At 36.9% G+C, this 15,960-nt stretch overlaps 4 protein-coding genes, 1 long non-coding RNA gene and 1 pseudogene across 8 annotated transcripts; 3 read left to right on the top strand and 3 right to left on the bottom strand.

Moving 5' to 3' along the window:
* Window positions 1-76: 76 nt before the first annotated feature.
* LOC116168710 lies at window positions 77-1,385 on the bottom strand. 2 transcript variants are annotated; one of them, XR_004144823.1, is made up of 4 exons: window positions 1,335-1,385; window positions 1,087-1,277; window positions 335-1,038; window positions 77-288 (listed from the first exon to the last, which is right to left on the bottom strand). It is a non-coding gene; the product is annotated as an uncharacterized LOC116168710 (long non-coding RNA). The 2 variants fall into 2 exon arrangements; XR_004144822.1 differs by having other exon boundaries at window positions 77-1,038.
* Window positions 1,386-2,129: 744 nt separating this feature from the next.
* On the bottom strand, window positions 2,130-4,331 carry LOC116161633 (annotated as a pseudogene).
* An 880-nt stretch (window positions 4,332-5,211) lies between these two features.
* Window positions 5,212-6,456, top strand: LOC116168684 (carbonyl reductase [NADPH] 3-like). The gene is made up of 4 exons (XM_031484634.1): window positions 5,212-5,434; window positions 5,485-5,745; window positions 5,798-6,036; window positions 6,077-6,456. The coding sequence occupies exons 1-4, from the start codon at window positions 5,414-5,416 to the stop codon at window positions 6,417-6,419; spliced, it is 864 nt and encodes a 287-aa protein (XP_031340494.1). The 5' UTR covers window positions 5,212-5,413; the 3' UTR covers window positions 6,420-6,456.
* A 236-nt stretch (window positions 6,457-6,692) lies between these two features.
* On the top strand, window positions 6,693-8,037 carry LOC116168692 (carbonyl reductase [NADPH] 3-like). The gene is made up of 5 exons (XM_031484645.1): window positions 6,693-6,824; window positions 6,942-6,999; window positions 7,052-7,312; window positions 7,361-7,599; window positions 7,647-8,037. The coding sequence occupies exons 2-5, from the start codon at window positions 6,979-6,981 to the stop codon at window positions 7,966-7,968; spliced, it is 843 nt and encodes a 280-aa protein (XP_031340505.1). The 5' UTR covers window positions 6,693-6,824; window positions 6,942-6,978; the 3' UTR covers window positions 7,969-8,037.
* A 780-nt stretch (window positions 8,038-8,817) lies between these two features.
* On the top strand, window positions 8,818-10,149 carry LOC116168677 (proline-rich protein PRCC). Its single transcript, XM_031484621.1, has 3 exons — window positions 8,818-9,273; window positions 9,322-9,705; window positions 9,754-10,149. The coding sequence occupies exons 1-3, from the start codon at window positions 8,938-8,940 to the stop codon at window positions 10,039-10,041; spliced, it is 1,008 nt and encodes a 335-aa protein (XP_031340481.1). The 5' UTR covers window positions 8,818-8,937; the 3' UTR covers window positions 10,042-10,149.
* A 1,330-nt stretch (window positions 10,150-11,479) lies between these two features.
* LOC116168656 (probable aminopeptidase NPEPL1) lies at window positions 11,480-15,626 on the bottom strand. 3 transcript variants are annotated; one of them, XM_031484597.1, is made up of 10 exons: window positions 15,481-15,626; window positions 15,205-15,355; window positions 14,972-15,154; window positions 13,191-13,338; window positions 13,000-13,139; window positions 12,729-12,953; window positions 12,538-12,683; window positions 12,335-12,491; window positions 11,802-12,089; window positions 11,480-11,749 (listed from the first exon to the last, which is right to left on the bottom strand). In XM_031484597.1, exons 2-10 carry the CDS (start codon window positions 15,346-15,348, stop codon window positions 11,612-11,614), a joined length of 1,569 nt encoding a protein of 522 aa, XP_031340457.1. In that variant the 5' UTR covers window positions 15,349-15,355; window positions 15,481-15,626; the 3' UTR covers window positions 11,480-11,611. The 3 variants fall into 3 exon arrangements, with proteins under 3 accessions (XP_031340457.1, XP_031340472.1, XP_031340464.1); XM_031484612.1 differs by having other exon boundaries at window positions 13,197-13,338; XM_031484604.1 differs by having other exon boundaries at window positions 15,515-15,614.
* Window positions 15,627-15,960: the final 334 nt, after the last annotated feature.

Raw genomic sequence — 15,960 nt, 5'->3', positions numbered from 1 at the left:
TGTGTGTTATTTATTTCATGACGAGAAGTATTGCAAAGTGAAAATTTTTTTATTTAATTATGTCAATGACATTTAACACTTTCTTAATAAATATTTTAATAAATGTTTGTTTGTGAATAGCTCGTTTAAATGGAAGGACGATGACGAAAGCATTTTTTCTCTGTGAATGAACGTAAATAACCCTATCATTTACAGGTTTTTGCAATTATAATTAGTTCTGGAGCGCTCCTCCTCTACACGCAATCTTTAGGCGATCACGTTCCGGATTAAAACAGTTCCGGGAAAGACCTGAAACACCAACTATCAATATTGGTTTAGTAAATGTGTATTTTACTGTAAAATATTATAATGAATAGTTGGAACTCCACCGAAGTGTTTTTTTTTCTTGAATAGTCGAAAGCGCATAAAAGCAGATCGTTTGGCCATCCAGTGCACCGTAAGGACACCGGTGATCTCCTTCTTATTCTGGCTTCTATTCAGTTTTAGAAGCTTATTAGAAGACCCAGATTTGGCCTCGCCGCAGCGACTGGCCCATAGGTTCGTGGTACACGCGCAACTTTGGGTGCTCCAGAACCTCTGGGCTTCTTTTCGTGTTGCCTTGAACCAGACACTGGAATGCTTCACTAGAAGGTCGCCCGGTATCCTAGGGCACTGTTATCGACACTTGCACTCAAGTGCCACGCGGCACGGTCGCTAACACCTTGACTTAGGAGGTTGGTCCCCGACGACGACCTTCGACGCTACCTGTGTGGGTTTCATCCCCGACGAGTCACATATAATCGTCACTACCCACACCGAAATACGAGTCACTTTACTATCATTCAGGTGTCTGTGTGGGCGTCCCCCTATCCGCCGCCCGGGGACGCGCCCGATGGGTGCCTCCACGGTACGAGGAAACTTGAAGGTACACATGTATTAAATTGGTACAAGCGATAAACCCAGGATGGAGGGACAACCACTAAGTGAAGAAGATCAGAAGTATCTTGAACTTCACCTAGCGCATTGAACTCTATACTTCCTGGAAAAGGCGCGACGTTACTACAAGCGTGGTAGTATTAATTATGGTTACTCCTTAGTATTACTTACTTTGTTTAGCATACATAGGATAGATAGAACCACCATATAGTCTGTCATCTTCTCGCGCCCCTTCCCGTGGTAGTATTACTATATTTGTTTAACGTAGATCATACATAGAACCACCATAGTCGGTCCTTTTTATAAAGATAGCTCACATCCAGATTACGATGAATCTAAGTTTCAATCGGGTTTTTTGGAACCTAAAATTCAATAAAAGGGCTGCAGAAATGTTTGAAATAATATATTTTTTATTATACCTGAATCACAATCTCCGTTTTAAACACTCAAATGCGTGCGAAAAAGGGCCTTTAAAACACACGTGCTTTAAAGTTGCTAAGTAACAATACTTCAAGTATGACTTTTGACACTGTCATCTGGATGAAATAAAAAATCCTCTTAGGTGTCGCTTTCTGTAAATGCAGATCATTGCTTTGGCTTGTGTACCTATCCTTTGGTTGAAGCTTTCACAAACGCGCGTAATTTAGGGTATGCTTCCAAATCTGTTCCACTTTTTAACCGCAGCATTGCTTTAAAGTTTTGAATGAATGCACCAAAATATAGAAGATTTAAATACCTTTGACATTTCCTTCATATATGCCAGCGGATGCATTTAAGACTTTATTCGTAAGTAACTTCCTATTCCATCTATGGAAACAACTTTTCATATTCTTTATAATAGGCTTTACTGGATTTGGATTTTACACCTACCAACGTTTGTTTAGATTTTACAACAATCGATTTAATGGACGGTGTATTATCTTTTTCAACGGAAATCGTTTAATTCACAAAGACGATGATTTTTATAAGCAAACGTCAAGTGACATTTCCATGGCAATCGTGAAATTACAAACACTCAGCCCACTTAATTAGACATGTATTCGAGTATAACGTCAATATGATTTCATTGTATTTCCTATTTTTAAATTATACTGCAGGTATAATAAAAAATACTATAAGATACACGTGTATAATTTGTCTTTAAAGCACTTGCAACGTTAAAGGCACTCCGCTTTGCGTCGTGCCCTTAAACTCGTTGCGCGTGCTTTAAAGACTTGATTATACACTTGTATCTTAATATACTATTAAGTAAACGACCTATAAAACATAACTAGTACACTGTGAAAAAGAAAAATTGGGATATTCTTCTTTTGGACGTTGCGATGAGCGCCAATCTACAACACTAGAATCAAACCACAAAAATTGTCCTTTCAATTTGTGCGCCCCTAAAGCTAGATGGAGTGGAGCTATTACACCGTGCTCAATTTTTAATGGACCTACGTGTTGTGTCATGTCTGTATCAACATATCCAGGATGCACAGAGTTCACACAGATATTTCGGTTTTGCTTCTCAAATTCTCTTTATTGAATAATGGTAAGGGCACATATACCAACTTTGGACGCGATGTACGACGATTCACCCCATCCCTGTGCTACGTGTTCGTTATTTTTGGCCGCTCTGTAACAAGAACAACACCAGGATTATATTCTTAAGTACAATATTATAGAATATAAGAATGGCACAAATATACAAAACCACACCAATGGCACTAAATCAATTTGTATGGTATGGTATCTTTTAACTGGAACGAATAAAATCGTATTGTCGGACTCGACGTTCAAATAAACGCCATAAACAATTAAGTTACCTACATTACCTTATAAAATGATTCATTAACTCGCTCAACTCGGCTACTGTTAGTGTTGGATCACTTAGTTTTGATCTCAGGTTAGGAGATGGAATCCAACTTAAATGTCCAAGGGTGTTCCAAAGAAGTTTGTGACAATTGTAGCTTCTGCTTCAATTCCTTTTAAATCTGGTGAGTTACTCTGTAAAATATTTTGAATTGTTAGTAACAATATATGAATGTTAGCACATAATAACAAATATAATATACCTATGCATGAAAATGCATAAGTATTTTAATTAATAAATTATCTTCAATAAATGACGAGAAACTCATTATAATTTACAATTGAGGTTTCACTGACTGTTACCATAATTTGCTATTACCCAAATAACTATCTGAATTACCATTCCTTATATACTTTGAAGTACACGTCCCATACAAATTAAGTACAAATACGCTCGAAAAGTCTTAACCCATCCATTGTAAAACACCCTGTATATTACCCAAGTCGAGTAATCTTACTTCACAAGATTACTCTGATATTTCACTGATATTTGTAACTTTATTATTAATTAGTATTAAAAAAACATACTCACCATAAATGCGATACCAGCGTTGTTAACCAACACATCAATTCCTCCCTCTACTGTCTTAATATGATCTCTAAACCTCTGGACACTTTTCTCGTCGTTTATGTCAAGTTGATGGAACAGTGGATTAAAACCCATTTGCCTTAACTGATTTACTGAATCATTTCCACGCTTCTCGTCTCTGCATGTTAGGTATACCCTTCCGTTAAACTTTTCACAAAGTCCTTGGACGATGCCATATCCGATACCTTTGTTACCTCCTGTAACCTAAATAGCGTGTTAAATGAAGTGCCCATTTTGAATTTTGTAATTGCGATAGGAGAAAATTTTGATGCCTCACTCAGCCGTTTGATGTATTGGTTTGTAGTTCATCAACAAAAGTCTTTAAGAAGTTAAGAAATGGGTAAAATAAATTAAACAAGTTTTAAAATACAAAATGCACAGCGGATGGAGGAAGGTACGTAAAATGAGAGATCATTTTTCTATAAACAGCCCTGAAAAACAACTAGGGAGGGGCTTCCGGAGAGCATTTGATTGCTCAAGAAATTCTGCCATTGTTAAGGGCAGCACTTATAAAACTCTGGAAAGCGTTTAGAAGCCTTTCAAAATTACAGTAAGTGCTTTCCAGGGATTCCTTGGACAATTCCCGAAGATTTGGAGAGCATTGTTTAGGTACACTTTCCAGAACTAGATGCCGCTATAAAGTACTGTCAAAGTCCTAGAAAGCTTTCCAAATAAAACTCACGTTAGTAGAAGTAGTTATGGTTTAAAAAAATGCAAACTCTAGGACAACAATGACGGTATGGGAAAGAGCTAGGTTCAATTTTGCACCCCTCAAAAACAGAGGTTTATATGCCTTACCACTGCAACCCGTTCGTTTTGCATACTTCCCAGGGAGGATGGTTTCACAAACAATACGAACAACAGATGCAACTAAATAAATAACATACCACAAGGAGAATGCACAACAATGGGTGAGAACGATAACCTTCACTTGCTCATATATAAACTGTGGGTAAAAAAATGATAAAACCTCTTGCCCAAGGCTATCATTAAAATATATCTCTCCCAACCTATTTACTTTAGTCACCTTATCCGATAATATTGCAGTAATATTTTATTTAAATAATTCTATAAAAAGACCAGAACTACGCGACCGTTTCAAACAAAGGAATTGGATAGGCTATTGTAAAAGACAAAAATAGGATCAAAGTATTCGAAATGTGGTACTATAGAAGGTTAATGAGGATTAGCTAAATGGATAGGGAACAAACGAAGCAATCTTGGAGTAAGCCAAGATGTATATTTGTTGCTACTTTCGTAATCCTTTGTACAGAAATAAAAGAGGTTAGTGAATCGACTGTAGTCAGGAAATTTTCTTAGGAGGTCACCAGCCAACAGGATGTAGGTATAACCAGATCAAGAGTCTTCTGACACTAAATGGAAAGAAATTAACCTCTTCCTTTATGGAAAACCATCGTAAAATGCTTTCTTAGATCCAATTCTTTAACGTCAGGGTGACCCTGCGGTAAAATTTCAATAATTGAACTAACTTTCATTGTGACTTATATTTTATCTACCCATAAACGTTCAACCAAATGGCTCTTAGTGTATGTTAATGTGACTTTTGAGTTTCATACAAACAATACAGTGCCAAGTGTGGCATTAAGGGAAATGGCATTCAAATGATTAACTGTTGAACAAACAGGGTTTTTTAATTAACTTTCAAATTTAGAAATTTTTAGAAATGTATCTTTGCGTGTACGGTCAATGTCATATGAAGCAAAAGGATCTTATGCATCGCCTTACATCGCTCTTTATATCTGCCCCAACCACTTCTTATACAATACCTACAATATTAAATTTAAAGGTTCCAACAACTTCGCTACTTTGTCAGGACTCACCAGTGTAATCTCACTTGGTGTGTGGTAGAAGTGAACCTGCCTACGCACTCTCGATGTTTAATATTGATTCATTTTAGTTTGTATCGCTTAAACGAGTTTAAGCAATAATATTATTAATATAAGTGAATGTTGAAAGTATGTTATCTTATCTATCGCCCATTGCGGTTGGTAACTGGCACGATTTAACAGTTAGTCTAATAACTTAAAGGAAACGATGCCTTCTAAAATTGCGGTGGTAAGATTTTATAATTTATACGTAGCATATTCCAGAAGAGCAATTAACAGGTAACAGGATCAAATAAAGGAATTGGATTCGGAATTGTAAAAGGACTTTGCGAAAAATTTGATGGGAGGGTGTATTTGACCTCCAGACATGAGGGACGTGGGCAAACAGCAGTGAATGAACTGAAATCATTGGATCTCAACCCGTCTTTTCATCAACTTGATATCGACAATGAAGAAAGTGTCAAAACATTTCGAAACCACATCAAAGCTCACGAAGGAGGAATTGATGTTTTAGTTAACAATGCCGCAATTGCCTTTCAGGTGATTTAGATCTCTTCCATTTAATAAACCTTAATTTCATGTATACCTACAGGATGATACTACGGATTCATTTGGAATTCGAGCAGAGGTTACACTTGCAACCAATTATTTTAACACGCTGCGTGCATGTGAAATTTTGTTTCCACTATTACGCCCCAATGCGCAAGTGGTAAATCTTACCAGTGCCCTTGGACATTTATCCCAAATTCCATCTGCAGAGCTTCGAGGTAAACTAAGCGACCCTTCTTTAACGATAGGCCAGCTGAATGAGCTAATGAATCAATTTATACGGTAAACCACACTTTATTATCGTGAAATAATCTTTTTTTAGGGATGCGAAGAATAATAAACACATCGAAAACGGTTGGGGAGCTTCTTCGTATGCTGTATCAAAAGCTGGCGTGAGCGCTCTCAGCATTATCCAACAAAGTATACTCCAAAGGGATAATAGAAATATTTCGGTTAATCATGTTCATCCCGGATACGTTGATACTGACATGACAAGTCATAAGGGTTTTCTAACTGTAGAGCAAGGCGCCTCAGCTCCACTTCTTCTCGCATTAGGTGGCCATCACCTAAAAGGACAGTGTGTTTGGTTTGATTCCAGTGTCGTCAATTGGTATGGCCCTCTTCCCGATAAATCAATACTAAATATAAACGCGATACCTACGTGATTTCTATTGTTCTTTTTAAATACATCAATTTTAAGTCAGGACCACGTACATTCCTTCGTTTGCGATCCGTCCATTTTTGAGATGCAACTTCACGGGGTAACTAGTGGTAGAACTGCACCGCTCGAGATTTTTCAGCAAACCCATGTGATGTCACCAAATTACCATTTAGGTAAACTCTCCCCCTCTCACCCCGTCTAAAACAACTCACTATACATTTACAATTTTGTATTTATTTATTTTATTTTATTTTTTGTTTCTTATTATTGAGTGGACGGGGTTTCAGCCAAGACTGCTCTACCAACCCAACCCACTATACATTTACAAATATCCATTCCCGAACCCAGATTCGAACCAGGGACACTTTAGTACCGCGGCAGTCGCGCTTCCACGCCACACAGGCAGGAGGTTTATATTTATTTATTTAAATCATTCAACCTGATTATGCACATTTTTAGTTAAATATAGATTTAAGTGAAAGTTAAATTATCTTATCTAATACTTGTTTAACTTTGGACCCCTCAGTATTTTACAGAACTTGATAGTTACCTAAACGGAAACGATGTCCTCTAAGGTTGCAGTGGTAAGATCGTATTAATTGAGGTGTATAGTATATACTAGGGGAGCCATTCTAGGTAACAGGATCAAACAAAGGAATTGGACTTGCAATTGTAAAAGGCCTTTGCGAGAAATTTGATGGGAAAGTTTACTTGACCTCCAGGGATGTGGGGCGTGGGCAAGCGGCAGTGAACGAACTGAAATCGTTGGGTTTCAATCCATATTTTCATCAACTTGATATCGATAATGAAGAAAGTGTTACATCATTTCGTGACTACGTCAAAACCAAAGAGGGAGGAATTGACATTTTGATTAACAATGCCGGAATTGCCTTTAAAGTAATTTGAAACTTTCCATTTCACAAAGTTTACATTTGATCTACACAGAATAATGCTACGGACCCATTTGGAATTCAAGCCGAGGTTACACTTAAAACCAACTATTTTAACACTCTGCGTGCATGTGAAATTTTGTTTTCTATATTACGCCCCCACGCGCAAGTAGTAAACGTTTCCAGTTCCCTTGGACATTTATCTAAAATTTCATCTGTAGAGCTTCGAAGTAAACTAAGTGACCCAAATTTAACGATAGACCAGCTGAATGAACTAATGAATCAATTTATACGGTAAACATACACTTTGTCGTTGTAAAGTGATCTTAAACCTTTTTTAGGGATGCCAAGAATGATAAACACGTCGAAATTGGTTGGGGAAGTTCTACGTATGCTGTATCCAAAGTTGGTTTCAGCGCTCTAACCATTATCCAACAAAGATTACTTGACAAGGATAATAGAAATATTTCAGTTAATCATGTTCATCCCGGATACGTTGACACTGACATGTCAAGTCATAAGGGTATTCTAACTGTGGAGCAAGGCGCCTCAGCCCCACTTTTTTTGGCTTTAGGCGGACATAACTTAAAAGGGCAATATGTTTGGTTTGATTCCAGTGTTGTTGATTGGTATGCGCCTGATACGCCCAAAGAAACGTTATAATTTATTCACTGTTACTATTATGTACATCTTTTTTGTTTTTTAAGTATTTTTGCGCATTAAAATACTGTATAAATAAGCAAATTGTTTCAATTATCTATCCCTTACAATGCATTTAAAACTTCATAATGGATAATATAGCGGTAATAACAATGGTAAGGTAACCAAAATGAGGAGACTGATAACAAGTAGGTAGGTATCCGCATTAAGATTGTAAGGAACTATACAAACACCTACCAGCTTTAATTTACACAATTAGGGTGGCATTATTTGTTCATTTCAAGAAAACTTCAATTTTTCAATAAGCAACCTATATGGATTTCATTTTCACCCACGCTGCCCAACACTAAGATTCCAGAGATCAACGTACCCAATTACCGTCACACTTTGTTTTCGATAGAGTCGGAGGATATGTAATACGTAAGCGGAAAGTCTGGAAAGGGAGTCCAAGGCGAAGGCAGGTAAGGATAGGATCAGGAATGAGAAAATTAGAAAGAGGGCTGGACTGGTATAAAGGCCGATTTATAAACTTTTTCGCTCGCGCTAGATAAAGTGAAAATAAGATTAAGATTAAACTATTATTTTTGAGTCTGCATCTTATTTTCACATTATATACCTACAACCCAAGAACATGGAGCACTTCGTCGATAAATTTATTAGATAAAGTTTTCGTGCAAGAAGGGCCACCCGACACTAAAATTCTTTATCTTTTTTTGTCAGTCAATTTCATTCAATATTTTTATAAGTGTTGGATTTTTTATCCTAACCAGTAACCACCCCAAGTAGTATGGACGTAACCCCACTTGTCTCAATTCACGAGCCGCCTTTGGTACTTTACATTGACGTGAGCTTGAACTTGAAGTAATGCGTTTGGAAGATTTTAATTCTAACCTCACTCATTGCTTTGATTTGTTTAATATTTGATTAATTTGAGCAACAAATCCTTTAATTATATTGGAGTAGTATTAAAATATGGCTTTAGTAGCGTACGACAGCAACAGTGACAGCGAGTATGAAGAAGAGGCAGAGTCCGATTCTCTCTGTAATGGTACAGTAACACTAACAAAGTCTCTATTGCCTTCCGATTCCAATATTGCACCTCAAAATGACCAGAGGAATTTGTTTTCGACTTTACCTCCTCCACAAGAAGTTGAAAATGAGGTAATTGAAGAAGTTGAAGACGAATTTCTACAAAAAACAGAAGAGGTTACTGAAAAACCAAAAAAACGGATTAGAATAGACATACCTACCCTTGACTACAGCAGTGACGAAGACGAAAAGCCAGTCGAAAGGAAATCAAAACAAAAAGTATTAAAATCTAAACTGCAAAGTGTAACTCTGTTAATTGTAAAGTAGGTTTCAGGATTATTCACATTACTGCCCCCGCCTAAAGGTACCCCATTGTCGAGCACAAGTTTTGTACCCAACGTTCTTCAAAAGAGGAATAGTAAAAAACCGCCACCTTCGAAAACTCCACAGAAAAGAAAAGTGGCAGAAGACACAACTCCAAAACCTACTCCCATTTCATTAATTAAAAATGGGTCGGACTCGACAGACGACGAAGAGTTTGAAATTCCCGAAACATACGATGATGCAACTTGGCAGGAAGTTTGTGGACGAAAGAAGAAAAAACTGCAGAAACCGCCAGCTGAACCAGAACCGGAGCAAGTGAAAGTAACGGAAACTGTCGAAGCTGCTCCCGATGTCGATCAGCCGTACAAAGGACTCGATAATAAAGCTGTAAGTTTAATTATTTCATACATTTTACTTTCACATAAACAATTTTAGTTCAAAGAGTTACTGGGAAATACCAAAAGAATCCCCAGAAACGTTAAGCTAATTGACATCCACGAAGATGCCATTAGACCTGACAAAGAGGTTTGGTTAAGGTCACTAACAGATCCAGATCTCGAAGCTGAACCTGTCATAGAAAAAACAGTAGATAGTACGAGAAAGGTGAAGAATCACATTACTGCGTTAGCACAAAAAGCACTGGCGAACGATAAGGAACTCCAGAAAACATGGTCCGAAAATAGGTATAATCGCAAACAAACGCAAGCAAAATACGGATTTTAAGTTGTCTTCTTTTTAATTATCAATGTTTGTTTAAGTAGATTAGTTTTCTTAGCTGTACATCTGTATAAACAAATTTTACAATAAAAATTAGTATTTAGGTATTGTTTATATTTATTTTTTTCTTTTAACTTATATAAGTATACTTTTACACAAGCGCCTCGGGATGTAACCTGGGATACTACGCTTCTCTACCTTGGATGTAGACATAGGGATTTATATGTATTGTTTTTCCCTGTCTTAATTACAAAATCTCTTCTGAAGGGCGCCTAATTTTATGCAATGTCGGTGTCTGGCTCTTTGGCCAAAATATGAAAATAAACTCAAGCAGTTTTTAGACAACACGCTTTTAAAAAAATTATCGATAATTTTGATGCACTTGTGCAATTACCTACGATTATTGCTTCTTTTGCTTCCGTATTTTTATCTACGTTCGTCTGTGCCAGAGCTGGGTAAAGCCCTCTTGAAAAGGGCTTGAAGCACCGAGCACTTTGTTTTGATAAAAGTGCTTGCAAGCCCTAAGCACTTTTATGTGATGAAAGAGCTTGGAATTACCAAGCACTTTCTAAAGTAATTGAAAATACAAAGCATCAAGCCCTTGGAAAGTGCGTGAAACCATTAAAAGTGCTTGAATCACAGTAATTGACAATAAAAATTAATTTAAATATTAACAATATAAGGCACCTTTCATATTACTGGAAACCAGGGTTTCTAGTCTATAACTTATGATTGAGACGTCTGATCGAAAAAGTACGAATTGATTTGGATTCTACGCACCCAAATTAATAAGAAAAAGTGTTTTCCCGAGAAATTTTGGTTTAGTCGATTTTTGGTAAAAAAGGAAGGCTATACTCTGCCTTTTTTTGAGCCCCGAAAAAAAAATTGTCTCAGATCGACCCGGAAAAAATATTTTCTTATAGAATGTGGCCTGTAGAATCGATAACTTCAAACAGTTCCAAGATTGGGCTACTAGTTCAAAAGTTACAGCCCTTTGAATTTTTTTTCCAAATTGGTTTCTAGTCTATAACTTTTGATTGAGAAGTCTGATCGAAAAAGTACGAATTGATTTGGATTCTACGCACCCAAATTAATAAGAAAAAGTGTTTTCCCGAGAAATTTTGGTGTAGGCGATTTTTGGTAAAAATGGAAGGTTATACACTGCCTTTTTTTGAGTTCCGAAAAAAAAATTGTCTCAGTTTTTATTTTGCCTTTATTTTTAAGTGGGCGGGGTTTCAGCCGAGGCTGCTCTACCTATCCAACCCACTATACATTTACAAATATCCATGCCCGAACCCGGATTCGAACCAGGGACCCTGTACCGCAGTCGAGCTTCCACTGAACTGCGCTACACGGGTCGGCGCCCCAGTACTCTAATTAGTCACTACTATGGTACTTTGAATGAAAGACGAATACAGTTCCTAATATGAATAAACTACATATCTTCAAAGAAAAGTTTTATTTTTTAATGTTTACAAAATCTTGGCTCCCCTCGAAAAAATGTACGGATCTTTATGACCACATAAAACATGCAAAATATTAATGCAACGTTCACATAAATGTACCGTAAGATACATCAATTTTTTCGAGACTTCTTTGGCACCCCTTCCTTAACATCAACTTCTGGAGCAATAAAATTAAGTAACGGCTGCTTGCAATAACTACCAAATAATGTTGTTAGTAAAGCAACTCCATAACCGGTCGCTCTTTCTCCCTATAACACAAGGCATAGTATGGGATGTTTGAGAACAGTAATAATTACTTACACTGTACACAGGTAATGCCATATCAACGTGAACCCACACTCCTGGATAATCGAAACCTAAATGTGCCCCTATGAATAACCCGGCACAACTGGACTGAGCGTTACTACGGTCAGCTACAGAATTTTTCATGTCTGCCACAGCTGAAGCGAATTCAGAAAAATGCAGCTCCGGGCAATAAGGAATTGGGAACAGCAAGTCTCCCGAAACTTGTCCGGCTTGCATGCAAAATTGTTCCCAATCCTCGTTATTGGACAAAATTGCGCCATGATATTTTCCTGTGGCCACTCCCTAGCACAAAATTATTATAATTGACACACCTTATTAGGAAGGCATAGAGGAAGTTTACCAACTACAAAGGATTAAAAGGCTTATGAAAGATTCTAGAAATGCGTTAATGCGCTTGTAAAATTCAGCCTTTGGAGATTCTGACTTTGAAACCTGAAGTCTTAATTCAAAGTGAGAATCGACCTTTAAACTCTAATTTAAGACTTTAAACGCGAAGTTCCCTCCATGCCTTCAGACTTTCTAAATACCTGTGCACTAGTTAAAGTGGCCATGTCTAGGATTATGTTGGCCTTTAAGTCACGATGTGCATAAACGACACCATCTGCAAGAACCAAGCGTCCCTCAGCATCTGTGTTATTTATCTCGACAGTTCGCCCAGAGTATAACGTGTGAATATCATCCGGTCTAGGAAACTAGGTAAAGCAACAAATGCCATTTTAGCACACATTACCTTGTAGCTGATGGACCCACAGAATTTTCAGCTAAGCAAAAAATTGCGTGAAGATTTTCTGTGAAGTTGGACTTGACAGCGGTATAAAAAGCTCCAAGAATGGCAGCCGCACCTCCACAGTCCCGTTTCATTCCTGGCATTGCAGTCTATAAGAAGCTGAATTACAATTACACAACACATTTGCATAATACCTTCCCCTTAATACTCAAACCCCCTGTATCGTAGACGATTCCTTTTCCGACCCAAGCAATTGTAGTTGTAGCACACGGAGGTGTGTAACTTAATACAACCAAAGCGGGCGGCACTAATGCAGCGTTGCCCACCCCGTAGATTCCGCCAAAGCCTCGTTCTGCCAATTCTTCACCCCGTATAATTACCGGTTGGATATGTAATAAGTTCCCAATAGCGTCCACTTCCTGAGAATTACCATGAATCGTAATCAATCAAAAAGTTGATAAAAACCTGAATGAAGTAATCCACATTCATTTCATTACAGGGTGTATCCACAATGCGTGCCGTCAAAGCTATACCATACGCAGCATGTTCTAGAGCTTTTAGTTCTTCATCTGTTACCTCTCCCATCTGCACATGTTCTTCCACTTCTACAACATAAATTGTATACTGTTATTACTAAGCATAAATAAATACAGTACCTTTACCATTTGTGGATGGTACAATTACAAACTCCACAGAAACCGTAATGTTTTCGTTACTCACTGCTAGAGTCTTTTTGCTGTACAGTGGAAACGCTCGTGCGACAGCGCAACCGCTTGCAAATACATCAGATTTTTCGCACACAATCTATAACAAAATCACAGTTCATTGGGGTACAGTTGCAGTATAAAGTTCTCCGATATTTGTGAAGCAATTTTTTTACTAATTGGTGTGCTTATATTAACAAATATTAATGCATTTAATAATTGTAATGTCTTTTTTTTTTGGACTTCCAGTTTAGCCTTAACTTTTCGTTTTTAAATATAACACCCTGTATATTTTATTGTCACCAGGCGCAAAATAAAAAAACACAAATATATATAGCAAAGACGATAAGGTTGAAATATTAACTTGATGAGGCGAGGGGTATGAGGGTAGTAACAGTTTAAGAACTGTAAAAACAATGTTGGTTGCCTATGGCCATCTATTCTATCCTATAATATAGCGCAGTGGCAGATATGCCAGAAAATGCTTGTATCGTTCAGATGTTGATGCAAGCATGAAATTTGGTATGAATGCTCTTGTAAGGGTACTGTTTTATATAAAAACGCCGATTTTCTAATATGGCGGTACATATCAACTATCATTAGTGGCAACTCACATTTAAATTATACCACCATGAAATTCGCTATGAATTCCCATTAAGAGTCTTCTTTACCTAAGCGCAACTTTTTTACATTATAGTGTATAGATGATTATAGCTGCAAGAGATAAGATGATATTCTTGCTTTGTCAACTCCTGTCTTGGTCTTTAGTAAGTTCCCACCGACACTGTGCAGCGGCGCCACTTGTTACACTCAAATTGTTGATTTAACGCCCGCCAAGATACAGACTTTATTTACAAAAATTATTATTTCATTTTTTGGGGTCATGTTTAGAAGTAACTTATCTAAAAAACTGTCGGTTTACTTTTTCCATAAATCGTCTTGATCGAGAGTAAAAAAATAAAACAGATTAGCGCAATAATTGGTGCGAAACATCTAATCTTTAAACAATCGGTATTCAGTTGCTATAAACTTAAAAAAAAAAATAGTCCAAACATTTTGTAGATAAAGGTCTAAATTTATAAAATAGTTCTTAAAAAAAATTGTTTTTGGAAAAACAAATAGAGTTTTTATGGCGGGCGCTCTTATGGAAATTTACATTGGGTGCAGTGGGTACAGAAGACTCTTAAGGGTATTGTTTTATACAAAAACAGTGGCCACTTAAGAAACTCAATATGGCCGCCGTTTTCCAAGATGGCGGCACAGATCATGCAAATCTAGTGAGAAGTAAAAACAGCGGCCATTTCGAATTTTTAATAGCCAGCGTTTTAAAACAATATCCTTGTCTTAGCGTTCATACCAAATGTAATGGTAGCATCATCATTTGAGAAATACTTGACACTAACAATAGTTAATACTGTACCGCCATCTTGGAAAACTGCGGCCATTTTCAATTGTTTAAGTGGCCAGTGTTTTCATATTAAACAGTATCCTTATAGAAGCCTTTATGCTTGTATCATTCTCTGAAAGATACTTGCCATTGTCTGCCCCACTAATACCAAGTATCATGATTCGTTGATCCATTTTTTAATTATACATGGCCCATATGTATACATTTAAGACACATTTGCTGTACACAGATCAAGTCATGAGATGTGAGCACCGTAAGTACAAAAATGTGGAAAAGAATTTGGAAAATATGCAGGTAGAATTACCTACTTCTAAGGGATACTCACCACTACGCTCTCATTAACTCCAACACTACAATTTTGCACCAGACGAGTAATGGCATGCGATCTAGAAGGTGTATTATGTCTGCTACACTTGGTAGGCAATGCAGCCACCGTTGCCAAATTTAAGTACAAAGAGCATGTATCAGTAGGTGATGGATGTAGACTGTATATAGCCGTTTTAAAAACCTAAAATAATCACTCGGTAAGTAGTTAAAGCATAAACGTTGTCAACTGACATCCTCGGTAACTCTTGGTTCCAACTTGCACTTGATATCTTGATATTTAATGCGTAACAGATTGGTTAAGCGACCGATAATAAGAACAGGTGTTTCCTGCGGATCCCCTTTTGTTAGGAAATTATTGAAGGTCAATTTCACCATTTTTAATCTAAAAATTAGGTACTTTCAAGAATAACAGAACAAAAGAAACTTCTATTTATAACAAGAAGAAGGGCTTAATAAATGTATGCATGTGTAAAGATAAATCTCCAAAATGAAATTAAGATCACTCACTCCTTTAATTAATGCAAACTCATTGTTTTCTTAGATTTTATTCACACCTCGGTAAAAGAGCTGGTAACGGCAAAAATAAGTAATGTCGACTAATGACTAAACAATAACCTACAAAAGGGAAAATATTTGATTTTGACATATGTCAATGGGTGTCATATGTCAATAAACAACATCTGGTGAACCATAGATACAAGAAGTCTATGGTAAAAAACCACAAAATGTAAGCATTGTATACAGGTTGTATCAAATTTCGTGGTAGTACAGTTGGTACAGCGATCTCGCTAATTCGCATAGTTAAATGGACAAAAATAATCCTTGAGTTATTTACCCCCTGGCTAATGTTTCTTAAATATGTTTGGCGAAAAATACGACTATAATTTACGTTTTTGATTTTTGGCTTTAAAATCGTTATTTGGGAAGGTATTTAAAAACTAAAAAGAACTTTCTTAACGAACTTTTTCTCTTCATTTAGAGATGATG

Source organism: Photinus pyralis, unplaced genomic scaffold (assembly GCF_008802855.1).
Source record: "Photinus pyralis isolate 1611_PpyrPB1 unplaced genomic scaffold, Ppyr1.3 Ppyr1.4_LG1, whole genome shotgun sequence".
In the NCBI taxonomy this organism is placed as follows: domain Eukaryota; kingdom Metazoa; phylum Arthropoda; class Insecta; order Coleoptera; family Lampyridae; genus Photinus; species Photinus pyralis.
This window is presented reverse-complemented; position numbering and strand designations above follow the sequence as displayed.

Excerpts from the sequence above, each read along its gene's own strand:
- LOC116168692 (XM_031484645.1), top strand. The coding sequence starts at position 6,979 with ATGTCCTCTAAGGTTGCAGTG. Across the intron at positions 7,000-7,051 it reads TGTCCTCTAAGGTTGCAGTG|GTAACAGGATCAAACAAAGG; the intron begins GTAAGATCGTAT and ends GAGCCATTCTAG. Across the intron at positions 7,600-7,646 it reads CTAATGAATCAATTTATACG|GGATGCCAAGAATGATAAAC; the intron begins GTAAACATACAC and ends AACCTTTTTTAG.
- LOC116168656 (XM_031484597.1), bottom strand. The coding sequence starts at position 15,348 with ATGGTGAAATTGACCTTCAATAATTTCCTAACAAAAGGGGATCCGCAG. Across the intron at positions 12,684-12,728 it reads GTTTGAGTATTAAGGGGAAG|ACTGCAATGCCAGGAATGAA; the intron begins GTATTATGCAAA and ends AGCTTCTTATAG. Across the intron at positions 12,492-12,537 it reads GTGGGTCCATCAGCTACAAG|ACCGGATGATATTCACACGT; the intron begins GTAATGTGTGCT and ends CTAGTTTCCTAG.
- LOC116168684 (XM_031484634.1), top strand. The coding sequence starts at position 5,414 with ATGCCTTCTAAAATTGCGGTG. Across the intron at positions 5,746-5,797 it reads ATGCCGCAATTGCCTTTCAG|GATGATACTACGGATTCATT; the intron begins GTGATTTAGATC and ends GTATACCTACAG. Across the intron at positions 6,037-6,076 it reads CTAATGAATCAATTTATACG|GGATGCGAAGAATAATAAAC; the intron begins GTAAACCACACT and ends ATCTTTTTTTAG.
- LOC116168677 (XM_031484621.1), top strand. The coding sequence starts at position 8,938 with ATGGCTTTAGTAGCGTACGACAGCAACAGTGACAGCGAGTATGAAGAA. Across the intron at positions 9,274-9,321 it reads AAAGGAAATCAAAACAAAAA|GTTTCAGGATTATTCACATT; the intron begins GTATTAAAATCT and ends ATTGTAAAGTAG. Across the intron at positions 9,706-9,753 it reads AAGGACTCGATAATAAAGCT|TTCAAAGAGTTACTGGGAAA; the intron begins GTAAGTTTAATT and ends AAACAATTTTAG.